Source organism: Coloeus monedula (assembly GCF_965178545.1).
Source record: "Coloeus monedula genome assembly, chromosome: 18".
NCBI classification, from domain to species: domain Eukaryota; kingdom Metazoa; phylum Chordata; class Aves; order Passeriformes; family Corvidae; genus Coloeus; species Coloeus monedula.
In genome coordinates this window covers 9,436,338-9,449,493 of record NC_138798.1, presented here as the reverse complement: position 1 = coordinate 9,449,493, position 13,156 = coordinate 9,436,338, and the positions used below count along the sequence as shown (strand labels likewise).

The 13,156-nt window shown below is 48.0% G+C and overlaps 2 protein-coding genes across 2 annotated transcripts; both read right to left on the bottom strand.

The window, feature by feature from the left end:
- Nucleotides 1-421: 421 nt before the first annotated feature.
- On the bottom strand, nucleotides 422-9,366 carry DDX51 (DEAD-box helicase 51). The gene is made up of 16 exons (XM_082293641.1): nucleotides 9,332-9,366; nucleotides 8,786-9,165; nucleotides 8,153-8,400; nucleotides 7,901-8,051; nucleotides 7,104-7,249; nucleotides 6,699-6,770; nucleotides 6,410-6,516; nucleotides 5,763-5,871; nucleotides 5,248-5,393; nucleotides 4,384-4,576; nucleotides 3,657-3,772; nucleotides 3,451-3,567; nucleotides 2,340-2,441; nucleotides 2,012-2,075; nucleotides 1,665-1,799; nucleotides 422-831 (listed from the first exon to the last, which is right to left on the bottom strand). Exons 1-16 carry the CDS (start codon nucleotides 9,352-9,354, stop codon nucleotides 805-807), a joined length of 2,136 nt encoding a protein of 711 aa, XP_082149767.1. The 5' UTR covers nucleotides 9,355-9,366; the 3' UTR covers nucleotides 422-804.
- Nucleotides 9,367-10,174: 808 nt separating this feature from the next.
- LOC309579685 (macrophage migration inhibitory factor) lies at nucleotides 10,175-12,563 on the bottom strand. The gene is made up of 3 exons (XM_082293123.1): nucleotides 12,358-12,563; nucleotides 11,283-11,455; nucleotides 10,175-10,442 (listed from the first exon to the last, which is right to left on the bottom strand). Exons 1-3 carry the CDS (start codon nucleotides 12,463-12,465, stop codon nucleotides 10,376-10,378), a joined length of 348 nt encoding a protein of 115 aa, XP_082149249.1. The 5' UTR covers nucleotides 12,466-12,563; the 3' UTR covers nucleotides 10,175-10,375.
- Between the last annotated feature and the right edge of the window lie 593 nt (nucleotides 12,564-13,156).

Here is a 13,156-nt window from a genome sequence, read left to right as displayed (position 1 = left end):
TAAGCCTTCTGCCAGGACAGCTAAAAATACCATGGCATGTGTCAAATACAGACTTATGGCTTGCAGTGACACTAGCTGGCTCCAGGACATTTATATTAGACATCAGACATTTCAGTCTGCATTAACACCAATCGAACACTGAATAATACCTGCTGTTACCTCTGGTACAGAATGTTGGAGGGAAACAACATAGGCAAGAAAAGGATATGGCACAAGACTGTAACAGTGAAAACTCCTTTTAACATTTATGTCCTAATCATAAAATATCCTGAGTTGACCCACAAGGATCAAGTCCAATTCCTGAGCCCAGCAGTCTTTATTAGACACAGTTTTAAAAATATATGTAATATTTATTTAAAAGTTGGAGTCACTGCAGCCTAGAGCAGCTCTTCAAACCACATTTCTGCTACAGGCACTGCACAGGTGTTTATGCATTTGCAGAATCATTATCCCAGCGCAGAAGTGAGGGCCCAGCCCTCACCACTGGAGAATAGCAGTTCCATCAGACCATGCTCAGGAGCCAGTGCTAATTCTAGATATGCCAGGAGGATACGATGCAAAGTCCTCTTAAAGACAACCTGTATCTCAAAATTTATCTTTTTATTATTAAACCAGTAACTGAACTCTGTTCACAGTGTCCTTGAAAGAGAAGTAAGGCCTGTAACAGCTGACTTCAGATATGATAAGGTTGAGGAACCAATCATTCAGGGACCACGACTCAGCATTGCTGTGCTGGGGAACAGTCCATGTCCTGTCCAACTCAGCAGCTTCAGTGCCACATCAGCCATCTCAGCTTCCATTCGTTCAGGCTCGTTTCTGCGCTCGCTCGTTCTGTTCAAAATTAAAGTTGAGAAGGTGACTGAAGATGCCCCTGTCTCAGAGTCACACAGAAGGGACTTCAGGGAGGAATAGGACAATTTGATAATCCTTTTTGCCCCAGTTCTCAAACATTCCTAGTCTACACTCAAAATCATTTTTCAAGGGCAGGTATTTATGAGGCGTTCTCAAATTAGAGAGCAGAACACTTGCCCAAATCATGCAGCACAGTCTATTAAGGATCCCTAGTCCACCCATCTGGCAAGATAAATGATATCCTGCTTTTGTCTCAAAGCTCTCAACTTCACACTGGTGTATAAAACAAGGCCTGCAGATAATTCTTTCCTGGCTTGAGATACCCAACTTTTAGTCAGTATAGCTGTACATTACAGTCAAACTCTGGAATGATAAAAGGTTTAATCTCTGCATTTTGCTTGCAGTCCTCTGGGTAGCTGTCAAAATTCCAGCTACAGAGGTAAAGAGAAGGACAGAATAGAAAAAACCCACCAAAAATCAGAGTTGAAAAAGACCCTTAAGACCATTGACTCCAACCCTTTACCTGGCACTGCCAAACCTACCACTAAACCACATCCCCAAGTGCCACATCTACACATCTTTTAAACCCCTCCAGGAATGCTGCCTAACTTTGACAGAAAACCTTTCTCCCCTCCCCAGCCTTTCTGAGTATTCCATAAGGATGCAGCCACAAATGTTGCCTTCACACTGAGATGGTACTGTCTCAGACAAAGGAAAGGATCCTGGACACTAATACTTGTGCTAAGCATGTATTGCAATGAACTGTGCAAGTTGCAGTTTGATTTTTTTATTTTCTTCCTCATTTCCATTACCTTGACTGTCTTCTCAAGCTTACACAGAGCTCCCTCATATTGCTGCACCAATGGCTTCAATGAGTTGCCCTTCACTGGGTGTTTCTTTATATCTTGGATGCCAGCATCCCTCAACATCCGCAGAAACCGCCGCTCCTGCACAACAAAACAGACACTGCAGATGAGACACCCCACCGCCTATCAGCTAGAAAATGAACACATTTTGGAACATGCTGCTTAGTCAGGAAATAATTGACATTTCCAGGTGCTAAGGTCAGGTGACTGGAAAAGGTGGGAAGTAGTATTAACTTTACATTCCTTATGCCCCTGCATGCATCCTTATCGAATGAATCCCCTGCCAGACATACCTGAATTCTAAGGACCAAGCTGAAAGCAACACCTGCTTCTCCTGCACGAGCTGTTCTTCCAACCCTGAAAACAGAGAAAGTAGCTTCGAGTCAGTTTAGCCCCACAGTCACTGCCATTTATCAGCTCCCAGATTCTGATGCTGAAATTCTCCAGTTCTAAGAGAGTCTGATTCCAAGCAATGCTATGGGCTTAATTTTTGTTAGAAAGCTATTTGCCTATTAAAGTAAAAAGAAAAGCTAAAAGCACTTTTAAATGCATGTCACCTCTGCTAAATATTTCAAAGCAAACCAAGCTCAAGACACCTTCCTTTTGTTCCTGTTGTCTTACCGGTGAATGTACGTCCTGATGAACTGTGGTGCATCATAGTTTATCACATAATTCACTCCTTTAACATCAATCCCTCGGGCTGTGGCATCTGTGCTGATTAACCTGGTTGTAAGTGTATATATAGTCATTTTCAGGTAACATCTCAGGCACTACACACACAAGTAAAACACAAGTAAACACAGCACAACTCTTGCTAATCTTGAACTCGACAGTCAGCCACTGCCTCTAAGCCTGGCAGCAGCACTGCCAAGTCACTCCATATTGCCACTGGCCTTATCAGCTGCCCACAGATCTCCAAGCATCACTGCAGGCCTGTCACCCTCTGCTGAGCATGAAAAGTTACTGTGTGTTTCCAGGTTCTCCAAGCATGTCAGACAGCTGCCAGCACACTGGAGGTTACAAACTTCTAAGGTATCTGAACATTCCATAAAAGCACGGAACACAGATGGTGAGGTGAGAAATACCAGTAGTCAAGGAGAAATTTATACACCAGGTTTGGATAAAAAGAACATCCAGAAAAAAAGTACTTACCTTCTCCTCAGAGACATTCCACAGACACAATCTCATACAGCTACCAAAACCACAATGCAAATCAAACATGCATAGAAATAGACATCTACGCCAGTCTGAGCAGGGATTGCTTCGGTAGGAAGCTCTAACACTGTATAGTTTTAGCACCAACATCCATTTCCTCCCTACAAATACCAGACGCCCAGCACAAACATTAAACTCCATATTTGCAAACCTGTGTGTTCTGAGTAACTCTATGAACAAGCATTTGTATTTACTGCTTGTTATAAAACAACACATAGTAATTCAGATTGCAGCTAGATTAGAACAGGCTGAGTTACATGCAAGATAAACAATTCAAAGTCACAAGTCCAAGTGTCACACCCATTCTGCAGAAGACTCCTGCATGCTCTGTTTTAGAAGACCCCATGTAACTGTGTCCCTTGCTCTGTTTAGCTGTTTACACTGTGTCGTGTTTGAAGCTGGCTGCAGAGCCAGCAACTTATATCGGCAACTTGTCCATCAAATAAGTTTCAACCTATTACACACTGGAAAGAGCCTGTGCTGGAAAACATATAGAAAAGTAGTTTAAGATGCTCACAGTTGTATTTTTCCTTGTTCAAACTCCTTCATGGTTCTCTGTCTCTCATTTGGAGGTAACCGAGAAGAAAACTCTGCCACTGTGACTCCACCAAAGGCTTGAACCAGCAGGAACAACCTGCAGGTAAATGGAGAGAAACTGTCACTCCCTTACCTCTGTAACATCCCTTGACAGATACGTAGGACAGTGATCTCATTAATGTTTACCTGTGAGAGGCTTCCCTGGAGTTGGTAAAGCACAACACGCGGGTGAATTTCATTTTCAGCATGAAATACAAGAGGAGCAAAGGCTTGGAATTCAGGTCACAAGGCACGTAACATTGCTGCAGTCAACAGGGAAGGAGTTCAGAGAGAAAAGTTACTTCTTGCTAAGACTATCTTCCCTGAAATCCACTACCTGTCCATGACCTACACAGGCTTGGATGTTTTACAACTGACTAACAGCAGCAAAACCAGAGCCCATAATGCCACCCCTTTAAGAATAAACAGGCTGGCAGGATACAAGTGGAGACAGGAGACCTGAGTTGTTCTAATGCCCTTACTTCTCCATGGCAAGTAACAACATGCATTGCCTTCCTGTCTACAGGTTGGCACGTATACACATGTCTTGAAATGAATGTTAGACATATGGACAATTGATAGGTGCTACTACATTATAATGACTTCATATTTCCAATCCCCGTTGCTGGTTAACTCAATTCCACATGAAGAGAGATTAATTAAAAAAATAATCCAGTCTTAACCAAATGAACATTAAGTAATGAGGAAGTAAATGTGCAAAGGTAGAGCTCCCTGGGTCACATATACTCCCAAAGTCACTTCTGGCAAGGAAACACAGGGAAGACATACTTGTTTTAGGGTAAAACCACAACTAGACAGTCCGGAATTAAACAAATCTTCAAGTATAACTTACTCAAAAGAATTAACATCATACCGATAGCCCCTCAGGGAGTGTGTATTTATCATTAGTATCTTGTTCAGTTTCTGTTCCATCTCTATTCTTCTCAGAATACACAGATGTGAAGAGGCGAGGCTGGAATAAATCCAGCTGCTGCAATTTCTCTGGGTCCTGGGTCAGTGTGGCTGAAAACAGCAGTTTCTGTAAGGGTATCTGAGGAGAGCAGGAACTGAAAGAAACAGCACACAGAAACTGGGCTTTGAGGATGGGGCAAAGGAATTTCACCCTAAGTGCCTTCAGATAATATAAGGGAAGCAATGAATGCTCTTTGATGCTATTTTCTTGCCCTGGGCTTTTCCTATAGGTTCTTTTCCACCCTTGTTTTATCTGGAGTTCACAGACAGAACTGATGAGCATTCTCAGTCAAGTGCACAACCCCAATCCATTATTCCTGCACAAGTCCCTGCACCCTGATTACCCCGTCCTCATTCTAGTCATGTCCTTCCTTGGCCATTCATCTCAGTTTCTGACACAGCTCTACCATTGCTGTACAAAATCAGCAGCTGCAGATTGTTAATTGCATGAGTTTTCCTCCAAATCCATTACTCAGCTTTGCCAAAGGGCATTACTATAGTTACTGTGCAAATGGGTCACAAATTTGCAATATCTGTGCATTCTTTTGATGCTCCTTTAATCTAAATAAGGAAAGCCTGCAGAATACAATACTGAGTCTGAAGGACATCCCCTGGCATCAGCTGTTCACTGCCTTATTTTGGTAGACATTCCTCACAGGAATCAAGCTTTGAGAGTCCGTCTGGGAGCGTACAGTGGAGAAGGGCAGCGACATCCAGGTGCTGGTGTCCATACCATCAGTTCAAAGAAATGCATTCTGCAACTTACCTGGCTGCTGTTATAGGCCCTGGTTTGGTCCTCTGAAAAAGCATGTTGGAGCCAGAGTAATTTTCTACTTGGAATGCAGCTTTGACAATTTGGTTCAGACAGTTCTGGTGCATGTCATCAATCATACGGTCAGCTTCATCTACGATCTGAATTCACAAGGATGAAAACCACCACTTGTTAAATACTGGGAGCTTTTATTTTCCTTTGTATCTGCAACCAGTGAGCCACAAGGTAAAATAATGGAAGGTTCTAGTCAAGAGAATTGCTTTCTTTGCCCATCCTTACTCCGAGTTTGCAAGAGCCTAAGAGAGAAGAGGAAGTGGGTGGATGCTTGGGTGTCACAAGTTGGAATAAAACATCTCATCTTGTGACTGCTGCCTCCACAATCTGGAGCGTAGACAGGCCCACACAACAGTTCCAACAGAGATGTATTTATGTTCCACACAGGAAGAAAGCAGGAATTACTGCTGTAGCAGACATTGCACTCAGATGGGAGACCTGTGGATGTGACTCACCAGGAAGCGAAGCTGTGTCAGGCTGAAGCCCGGGGTCTGGTTAATGTGATCTGTGAGCCTCCCTGGTGTGGCCACAACAATGTCAGCCAGGCTGCAGTAGCCTGTCACTCTGAAAGGACAAGCAGCCCACCAGTAAGTATCGTCTTCACCATAAAGCCTGTAGCAGAGACCTTAAGGAGCAGACCTTAAGGTTTTCCTACCACTCAGTTAACTGAGAAATAGCAAAATTCACATATGGACTTGACACTGGACAGCATGCAGGGGCAGGGGTGGACACCAAACACCAGTCTCCACTGTGCTGCCTCATTTTAGACAGGTAGTGTCATTCTTCACTGCTCTTAAAAAAAGTATAATTGCAGCAAAATCCCACAGTCATATGTACCTGTGGATACAAGGTAAACATTCACATTCTGAATAACTGCTGATTAAGAACCCCAAAAATCTAGTAAAACATTACAATCACAAAACAGGGGTAGTAACAGGCACTATGACAAAGACAGAACCCCCAGAATCCAGCGTATAAATCCATTATCCAAAATTACAATAGCATGATGGTGTGCTCCAACAGACTATATTTTAAGCCCTGCTTAATGACATTAATTAGCTTGCAATCTCTATAAACCTTATCCAAATACCTTTTAACCTACTTTTTCTGGACAAGCATCTCCTGCTCCTTTGCAAAAGATTTCTGGCCAGTAATCAACACGACCTTCAGACCTGTCCCATCAGTGTAAACGTTGAACACTTTACTCACCTGCAAAGAGATGAGCTTTGTCAGCTGCCACAGAATCAGCTGCAGTAAATACTTTCTATTACATGAACAGCATCAAACCCACTGGCAGGTCTTCAGCCTGCTCCACAGAACAGCCAAAGTACTGGCTGCACCAGCCTGTCCCTCAGCCCAGCTCTGCTCAGAGATGGTGAAGAGCCACGTACCTGTTGTGCCAGTTCTTTGGTGGGCAGAACAACCAGAGCTCGTACATGGCAAACCACTCGATCTAACAGAACCTGCCAAAATAAAGGCCAAATGAATCCCTGAAAACCAGAAAATGGGGTTCTTGTACCTAACTTAGCAAGAAGAGATGGGCTTGACACATTCTCACAGTTTTATGTTTCCATTTTTCTCCCTCCACCCTCCCAAGTCCTCCTGCTGTGCCTACTGTCTGAGAAAAGGAGTGGGATGGTGACAAGAAGCTCCCTCAGACAGCTCTGAGCTGAAAATCTGCCACCTTATGTCCACAAATTCCTTGACTTTTTAAGCTACTTTGAAGTTCAGGTTTTGCTTGAACAAAAGCAACCCCAGCATTTCCCCTACAGATACTTCCCTGAGGATAAACTCACCTGTACAATGGGTATGACAAAAGACAGGGTCTTCCCACTGCCTGTGGGTGCTGAGACACAGATGTCCTTGGGGCGGTATCCCCCCCGCCCCATCAGATAGCCATTGGAGGCACTCTGGAGAATGGCAGGAATCACCTCTGCCTGGACTGAGCAAAACCAGAAATAAACACAAACCAGATGGTTAATGAACTCACTAGTAACTGAAAATGTTACATAAAAGCATTTTCTAAATGAGAAAATGTGTACTGGCTTCCCAACATAACCCTGATAGGCCTCTGACACAGCCTGAGCCTCCAGGCTCAGCTGAAAGTCACCCTCTGTCCTTATCCTTGCATCCAGCTGTCCCTTCTACTTATTTAAAAGCCAACATTTATTGCACTCGTTTGCAAAACTGGCAAAATAATGGAAAACAAACAGATTTTTTTTTGTTTGCATGTTTTTCTGGTGCTTTAATGAGCTGAATGAATTCCCAGATCTGATCAGCAGCAGAGATGGTGGAAAGTAAGGAGCTAAAACACAAGCTTGGCATAAGGAGGAAAAGTGTGAGGACACAAGTAAGACTTCCCTCTTTGGGCAGCTCTGAGCCATTACTCCAAGCTGTTATTTCTGAGTAGATAACAGACTTTTACTCAGCCTAGACAAAGCTTTGAGAAAGAAGGGTTAAATCTGGTACCATCACTTTCGAGCATTAAATTTTGTCCTGTATTTTACTTCACTGACAACATAAAATATACAGCACCAGAGCACAGAAACTCTTTAAGTCCTTTTAGAAAGAAACAAAAGCACTATCAAGGTACCTGGAAAAAAGGACTCTATTCCATTCATTTTCAGTTTTTTCAGCAGCCGGGGATGGATTCCTGGGACATCTCTGATTGGACATAGATTATCTTTGATGCGTTTCTGCACTCGTTTGGGTTGAGCAAGCCACTGTGGTAAGAAGGGCTGAACCTGAGGTGAGGGAAAGGAGAATATGGCAATACCATATGTAAAATAAACTTGTAAGAAGCACGTTTTCTCAACCATCATCAAAACTCAGTCAAGCTAGTTACCTTTTGCACTGGCTTTGCATCATAGTCTCCGAGAATCATCATACTGGAGGGTGGGCAATTTGCCTCTTCCCCTGAGGCTGCTAAGGGCAGCTCCTCCTTTGTACTTTGATTTTCTTCAACTTTTTCACTGTTCTCTTTCTTTCCTGTTTCATCTCCTTGTGTTTCCTCATCAATCTTCTTCCTTTTATTAGACTTGTTTTTAAAGTTGTTTCTGTTTTCCAGTTCTTTGTCTTCTTCAGAATCTGGAACTTGGGTAACAGCAATACAAAGATAAGGTCAGAACATGCCACAGAAAAGGGACATAGGCAATATTACAACACAGGACTTAAGCAACATCTCGCAAGCTCTTTTTTCCTAAATCCAAGTGCAAAAGTCAAACATTTCTTTTTTGGTATAGATGCAACAAGACTGAGGTGATATGACATGCTTCCCCCCTCCCCTTACACCAAACTGATCCTCAGAGTTTGCAATACAGGGCCCTCCCTTAAAAAAAAGAAATTGGAAACATATGAAGAAAATTAAAACAAAATCAGGTAAACTAAGCAAGGTACTCAATGAGCAGCTTGTGTCCACTTTCTGTGGAAACTGTCAACCACAATGAACTGAAATCTTACAACCTCACTTTATCCTTACCTGCTTCAGTCTTCTCTCGCTGCACTTTCGATTTTCTTCTATTTGCTTTCTTCTTCTTCGTGGGGCTGCTGCCATCTGCTGTCTCCTCAGTACCAGCCCTTTCTTCGGAAGAGCTACGGGGCCGTTGTTTTGTCTCTAGCTTCTTCTGTCCTTGAGCACTGGGCTGCTCTTCACTCTCCCTCTTCCTCTTTGCTTTTCCTTCGCCGGGCTCACTCCTGGGGCTCAGCCCCGCGCCCCCTGGGCCTTCCCTTCCCTGGGGCTGCGCCTCTCGCTGCTTCTTCAGCTGCCGGGCCCTCGCCTGCTGCTGAAGCCGCTCCAGCAGGACCCGCGCCCGGTCCTCCGCCTCAGCCTCCTCCTCCTGCTCGTCCTCCCCGCCATACCTGGAACAGCCCAGACAAACCTCCTCAGGCACGAGCCGCCCGCCCGCACACACCTCCGGACAGACACCCCCGGCCTGAGCCCGGGGTTAAGGCAGCACCCGGATCAGGGCCAGGGCCAGGGCCCGGGAGCAGGAGCGGAGCAGGAGCAGGGCCGCGGCCGCGGTACCTGTTGATGCAGAACAGCGCCATGACCACGCCGCGCCACCGGGGCGCACCGAGATGACGTCATCACGCCCCGCGAGGCCACGGCGGAAGGCTCCAGAAGGCGCGGGGTGGGCGCCCCCTGCCGGCCCAGCGGGGAACCTGAAGGGAGGGCGGGAAAGCGCTGAGGGGACGGACGGGAGCCCCCAGCCCAGGGGAGCCTCAGTGCGGGACGGGGCGGGAAAGAGCACTGCATCCGTGTGGGACAGGCTGGCACGGCACTGCACCAGTGCGGGATAGAGCACAGCATCAGTGCGGGACACGCTGGGAGAGGGCACAGCATCAGTGTGGGATGGGCTGGCAGAGAACACTGAAGCTTCCCACAGCACTGCAGGCCCCTGCAGAGCTTCCACAGCACTGAGGGCCATCCCCATTGCCTGGAGCAGGCAGTGTAAGCAATGTGGATAACAGCATTTCCCCTCAGTGAGCAAAAGCACTCCTTCCTTGCTTGTTTGGCCACACAAAGGTGGCACCTCCCCAGGGGAAAGATGCCCTGAAGCAGCAGGCTCAAGGCTAGTCCAAGGACTGCTTCCACTGCGGCAATGGCAGACACAATCCAAAACCAAACCTCAGAGCGACAAGCAGCCCAGAACACACCTACAGCCTCTGGGACACAGCAAGGTAAAAATCAGTGGAGTGCTGTCAGGAACCAGCCCCAGGCACCACCACCACAGCATGAAACGCTGTGTCTAAGAAACACGGGCAAACCCAAAATATTCCTTTTGTTTGCTTTAGGATCAGAGTGAAACAGACATGTTAGCAATTGCCCAACTCCACCCCCAACCTGCCAAAGCCTACACCACACAGCTTACTTCTAAATCTTTATTTGTTTTCTACACAGAGAAAACAGAGGAATGTTGAAGCAGCAATATTTAAACACACTAGCAAGGAGCCATCAATCTGTGAGAGTGCACAAAGTGCAACACGGGGCCGTTTGTGCTGTGGTCTCTGCTACAGGGCAGGGTGAGGGGAGGTCCAGGAACAGCCTCTTCAGACAGACGGGAGAGCTCTACGCAAAGGTGGAGCCATTCCAGCCCACATTGGCAGCATTCATGTCAAAGTAATTGATGTAGACCCTGCAGAAGAGGTAAAGGAGGAGATAACAATGACCTTATTAACTGATTTATATAAGTCATGACAACACAACAGGGGACAGTGCTTCCCATTCTTCTGCTTGAAAAAACATCAAGCTTCATCTTTACCAAAAATCTGGTAGAGCCTCCAAACAGTCAATATTTCTTAGTCCTCAAAATTGTACTTTTTCTCTTTTTTTAAAATTCAAATTCTTCTGCAGTCAGGGACTGTCCAGACACTAGACAGCTTTTGTTTAGCAGCCTGTCAAGAACTTCTGGAGATTAATCCCTTTTGTTTCTGAGCGCTGCAGTCCCTCACACGTGTCACACAGACTGGCAGCCTTGAAGAGTTAAGCAGGCCCTCAGGCCTGGCTCTGCAAGTCTCCCTTCCAACCCTCATGGCACCAGGTTCTTCCCATCCTTCATGGCTGGCACACAAACCCTCTCCTGAGGCTTCGCAGCCTGCAAGGGAGCTGTTCACAGCCTGCTGGCTTCTACTTTTGTCTCTCAGCTCCAGCCTGTTACTGCTCTTTCCTCGTGTTTTCAGCCTTGCTTCACCAGAGGAAAAGACATCACACCTCAGAGGCAAAAGACACACTGGGCAACTTGTCAGTGCTCCGGTGTTTTTCTATACTCTCAGAGCAGAATGCTATTGAACAGAGAACTCTCCAGGGAAAGAGGCAGGCACCAAACTCTTATGTGGACATAAAAATGCTACAAGCAATCACTTGGTAGTTTCCAAAACACATGGAGTTATTCCTGGCTTTTTGTATTTTTAAATGAACTTCTCAAAGCAGTTTCAGAAAGCCAGATAAATATGGTTACACTGTGTCCCAGCCTTACCTGTCTGCAGATACATGCAAGTGCTTCGAGATCAGATCACACAGCATCTTGGTGTAAGTCTTGTTCTGCTGCCCTCCTATTTTGCCGATGCTGTAGAGGCTGCAGAGTGCGCAGGGATCGGTGGAGCCCCCAAAGGACATCATCTGGTCAGGTATGATGTGCACAGCTATGTACTGCGGGAGAGAAACACTCAGTTACAGGCTATCTGAACTGCACTCTCCTGATGAAAATTTGCTCTGGGTACCAGCTCTAAACAGGGCAGTTTTGTATTGGGGTCAGGCAGCTCTCCAGTGCTGCCCTCTGCACACTTCCTAGGCCCAGGGGAGGCTCAGGCCCTCCAGTCCCCACGGGGGGCACGGCCCTGGGGGCTGCGGGGCCCTCGGCCCGGCTCTCATCTTTAGGAACGCGGCTGTGTGTGCACAAAGCCGCCGGCGACACGGCCACTCCTGCCCGCCACAGCCTCGCCACCGCACGGGGCGGAGCGAGATAAAGGCCCAAAATCCGTGTCTGCGTGCCAGAGCTCACATCCCCAAATCACGGGCCGAGACGGCGGGCCTGACGGAGAGCCCGGCAGCGATTCGGTCTTATCGGGCTCCGGCTCCTGAGGCTGCTGCGGTGCGGCCCAAGAGGGGCCGTGTCGGACGGCTGAACCGCCAGGAGCCGCCCGGAGCGCTCGGTCTATCCGAGCCTCTGCCCGGGTGAGTCCGTGCCACTGCGCGGCTCCGCTGCTCGAATCCCGACCGCCAGCACAGGCGCAGCACATCTCCGGCTACGTGACCGCTGCGCTCCTGCAGGCCCGGCTGCTGCTCCAGGCAGGGGCCGGGCATCGGGAGACTCTGCGCCGCGAGGTGGAACGGGCGCAAGCTCCTTCCCCCGAAGCAGCGGGGCCCCTGCCGCGTTGTGCCTCAGCTGCTCCCCTCGGTGGCCGCCGCCCGTCCGCCTCAGGGGGCGAGGGAGCGGAGATTCCCCAGGCCCGCCCCGCCAGCGCCTCCCCTCCCGCCGGGCCCGCCGAGCCTCCGCCGCGCACGTGTTCGCCCCGCTCCCGGCGCGGGGCGTCCCCGCCACCCGCTCTCACCTGCGCGGGCTTGCCAGTGGCCTTGGCCAGCTGCTGGGTGAGGTCGCCCAACAGGCTGTCGGCCACGGCGTCCTTGCAGACATTGGTGTAGATAGTGAACATGGGCATGGTGGCGGCGGCGGGGACGGCAGGGCCAGCGATGAAACCGACAGCGAGCGGCGGGACCAGCACAGTGGAGCAAGGCAGGCGTCGGCGGCGCTTTTAGTGCGCGGGGCCGCACAGGACGTAAAGCGGCCCCGCCCGGCGGGGAGGGGAGGGAGCGGGGCGGGGACACAGGCACACACCAGTTCCCTGGTTTGCAGTCCTCGCTGCGGCGTGCAGCTCTCTCCCGCAGCAGGCTGTCGGCCAGAGGTCTCCCCGCTCCGCCGTTATTCCTTGGCTTTGCTGCTGCCACTGAATATTTTTTTGGGGTTTGTTGCAGGCTCCTTCCTGCAGCGGAGTTCGGGCGCGCTGGGCAGCTCATACATAACCTGATATCAGCGTAGCGTATGTGATACGACCGCTGTAGCACTCCCACTGGCTTCTGCAGGATCAGGGCCAGAGAGGGATATAAGCCTTAGCTTGGCAGTTGCAAAAAGGGATCCTGGCCCTGGCTCCGGGATTTTTTTCTTTTGCAAAATAAAGTAACATTTGTACCGATTTTGCTTTAATTGTGTGCACAGCTTTGCCTCGGTGTAAGCAGAAACGTCTACCTTGCTGTCATATTCATTACTCTCTAATGTATTTCAGTCAAATTAAAAATCACCTATTGTTCCTCAGCATCCCCATTTTCGCATAATATTTTTGTACTGGAAAAAGG

Bases quoted from the DNA above. Each gene is read 5' to 3' on its own strand.
- DDX51 (XM_082293641.1), bottom strand. From the start codon at position 9,354: ATGGCGCTGTTCTGCATCAACAG. The intron at 5,872-6,409 runs GTAGGTTAAAAG...TTGTCCTTTCAG, and splicing joins GAGATGCTTGTCCAGAAAAA to AGTGACAGGCTACTGCAGCC. The intron at 832-1,664 runs GTAATGGAAATG...AATTTTGAACAG, and splicing joins AGCTTGAGAAGACAGTCAAG to AACGAGCGAGCGCAGAAACG.
- LOC309579685 (XM_082293123.1), bottom strand. From the start codon at position 12,465: ATGCCCATGTTCACTATCTACACCAATGTCTGCAAGGACGCCGTGGCC. The intron at 11,456-12,357 runs GTGAGAGCGGGT...TCTCTCCCGCAG, and splicing joins CCACTGGCAAGCCCGCGCAG to TACATAGCTGTGCACATCAT. The intron at 10,443-11,282 runs GTAAGGCTGGGA...CCTCTTCTGCAG, and splicing joins TTGCATGTATCTGCAGACAG to GGTCTACATCAATTACTTTG.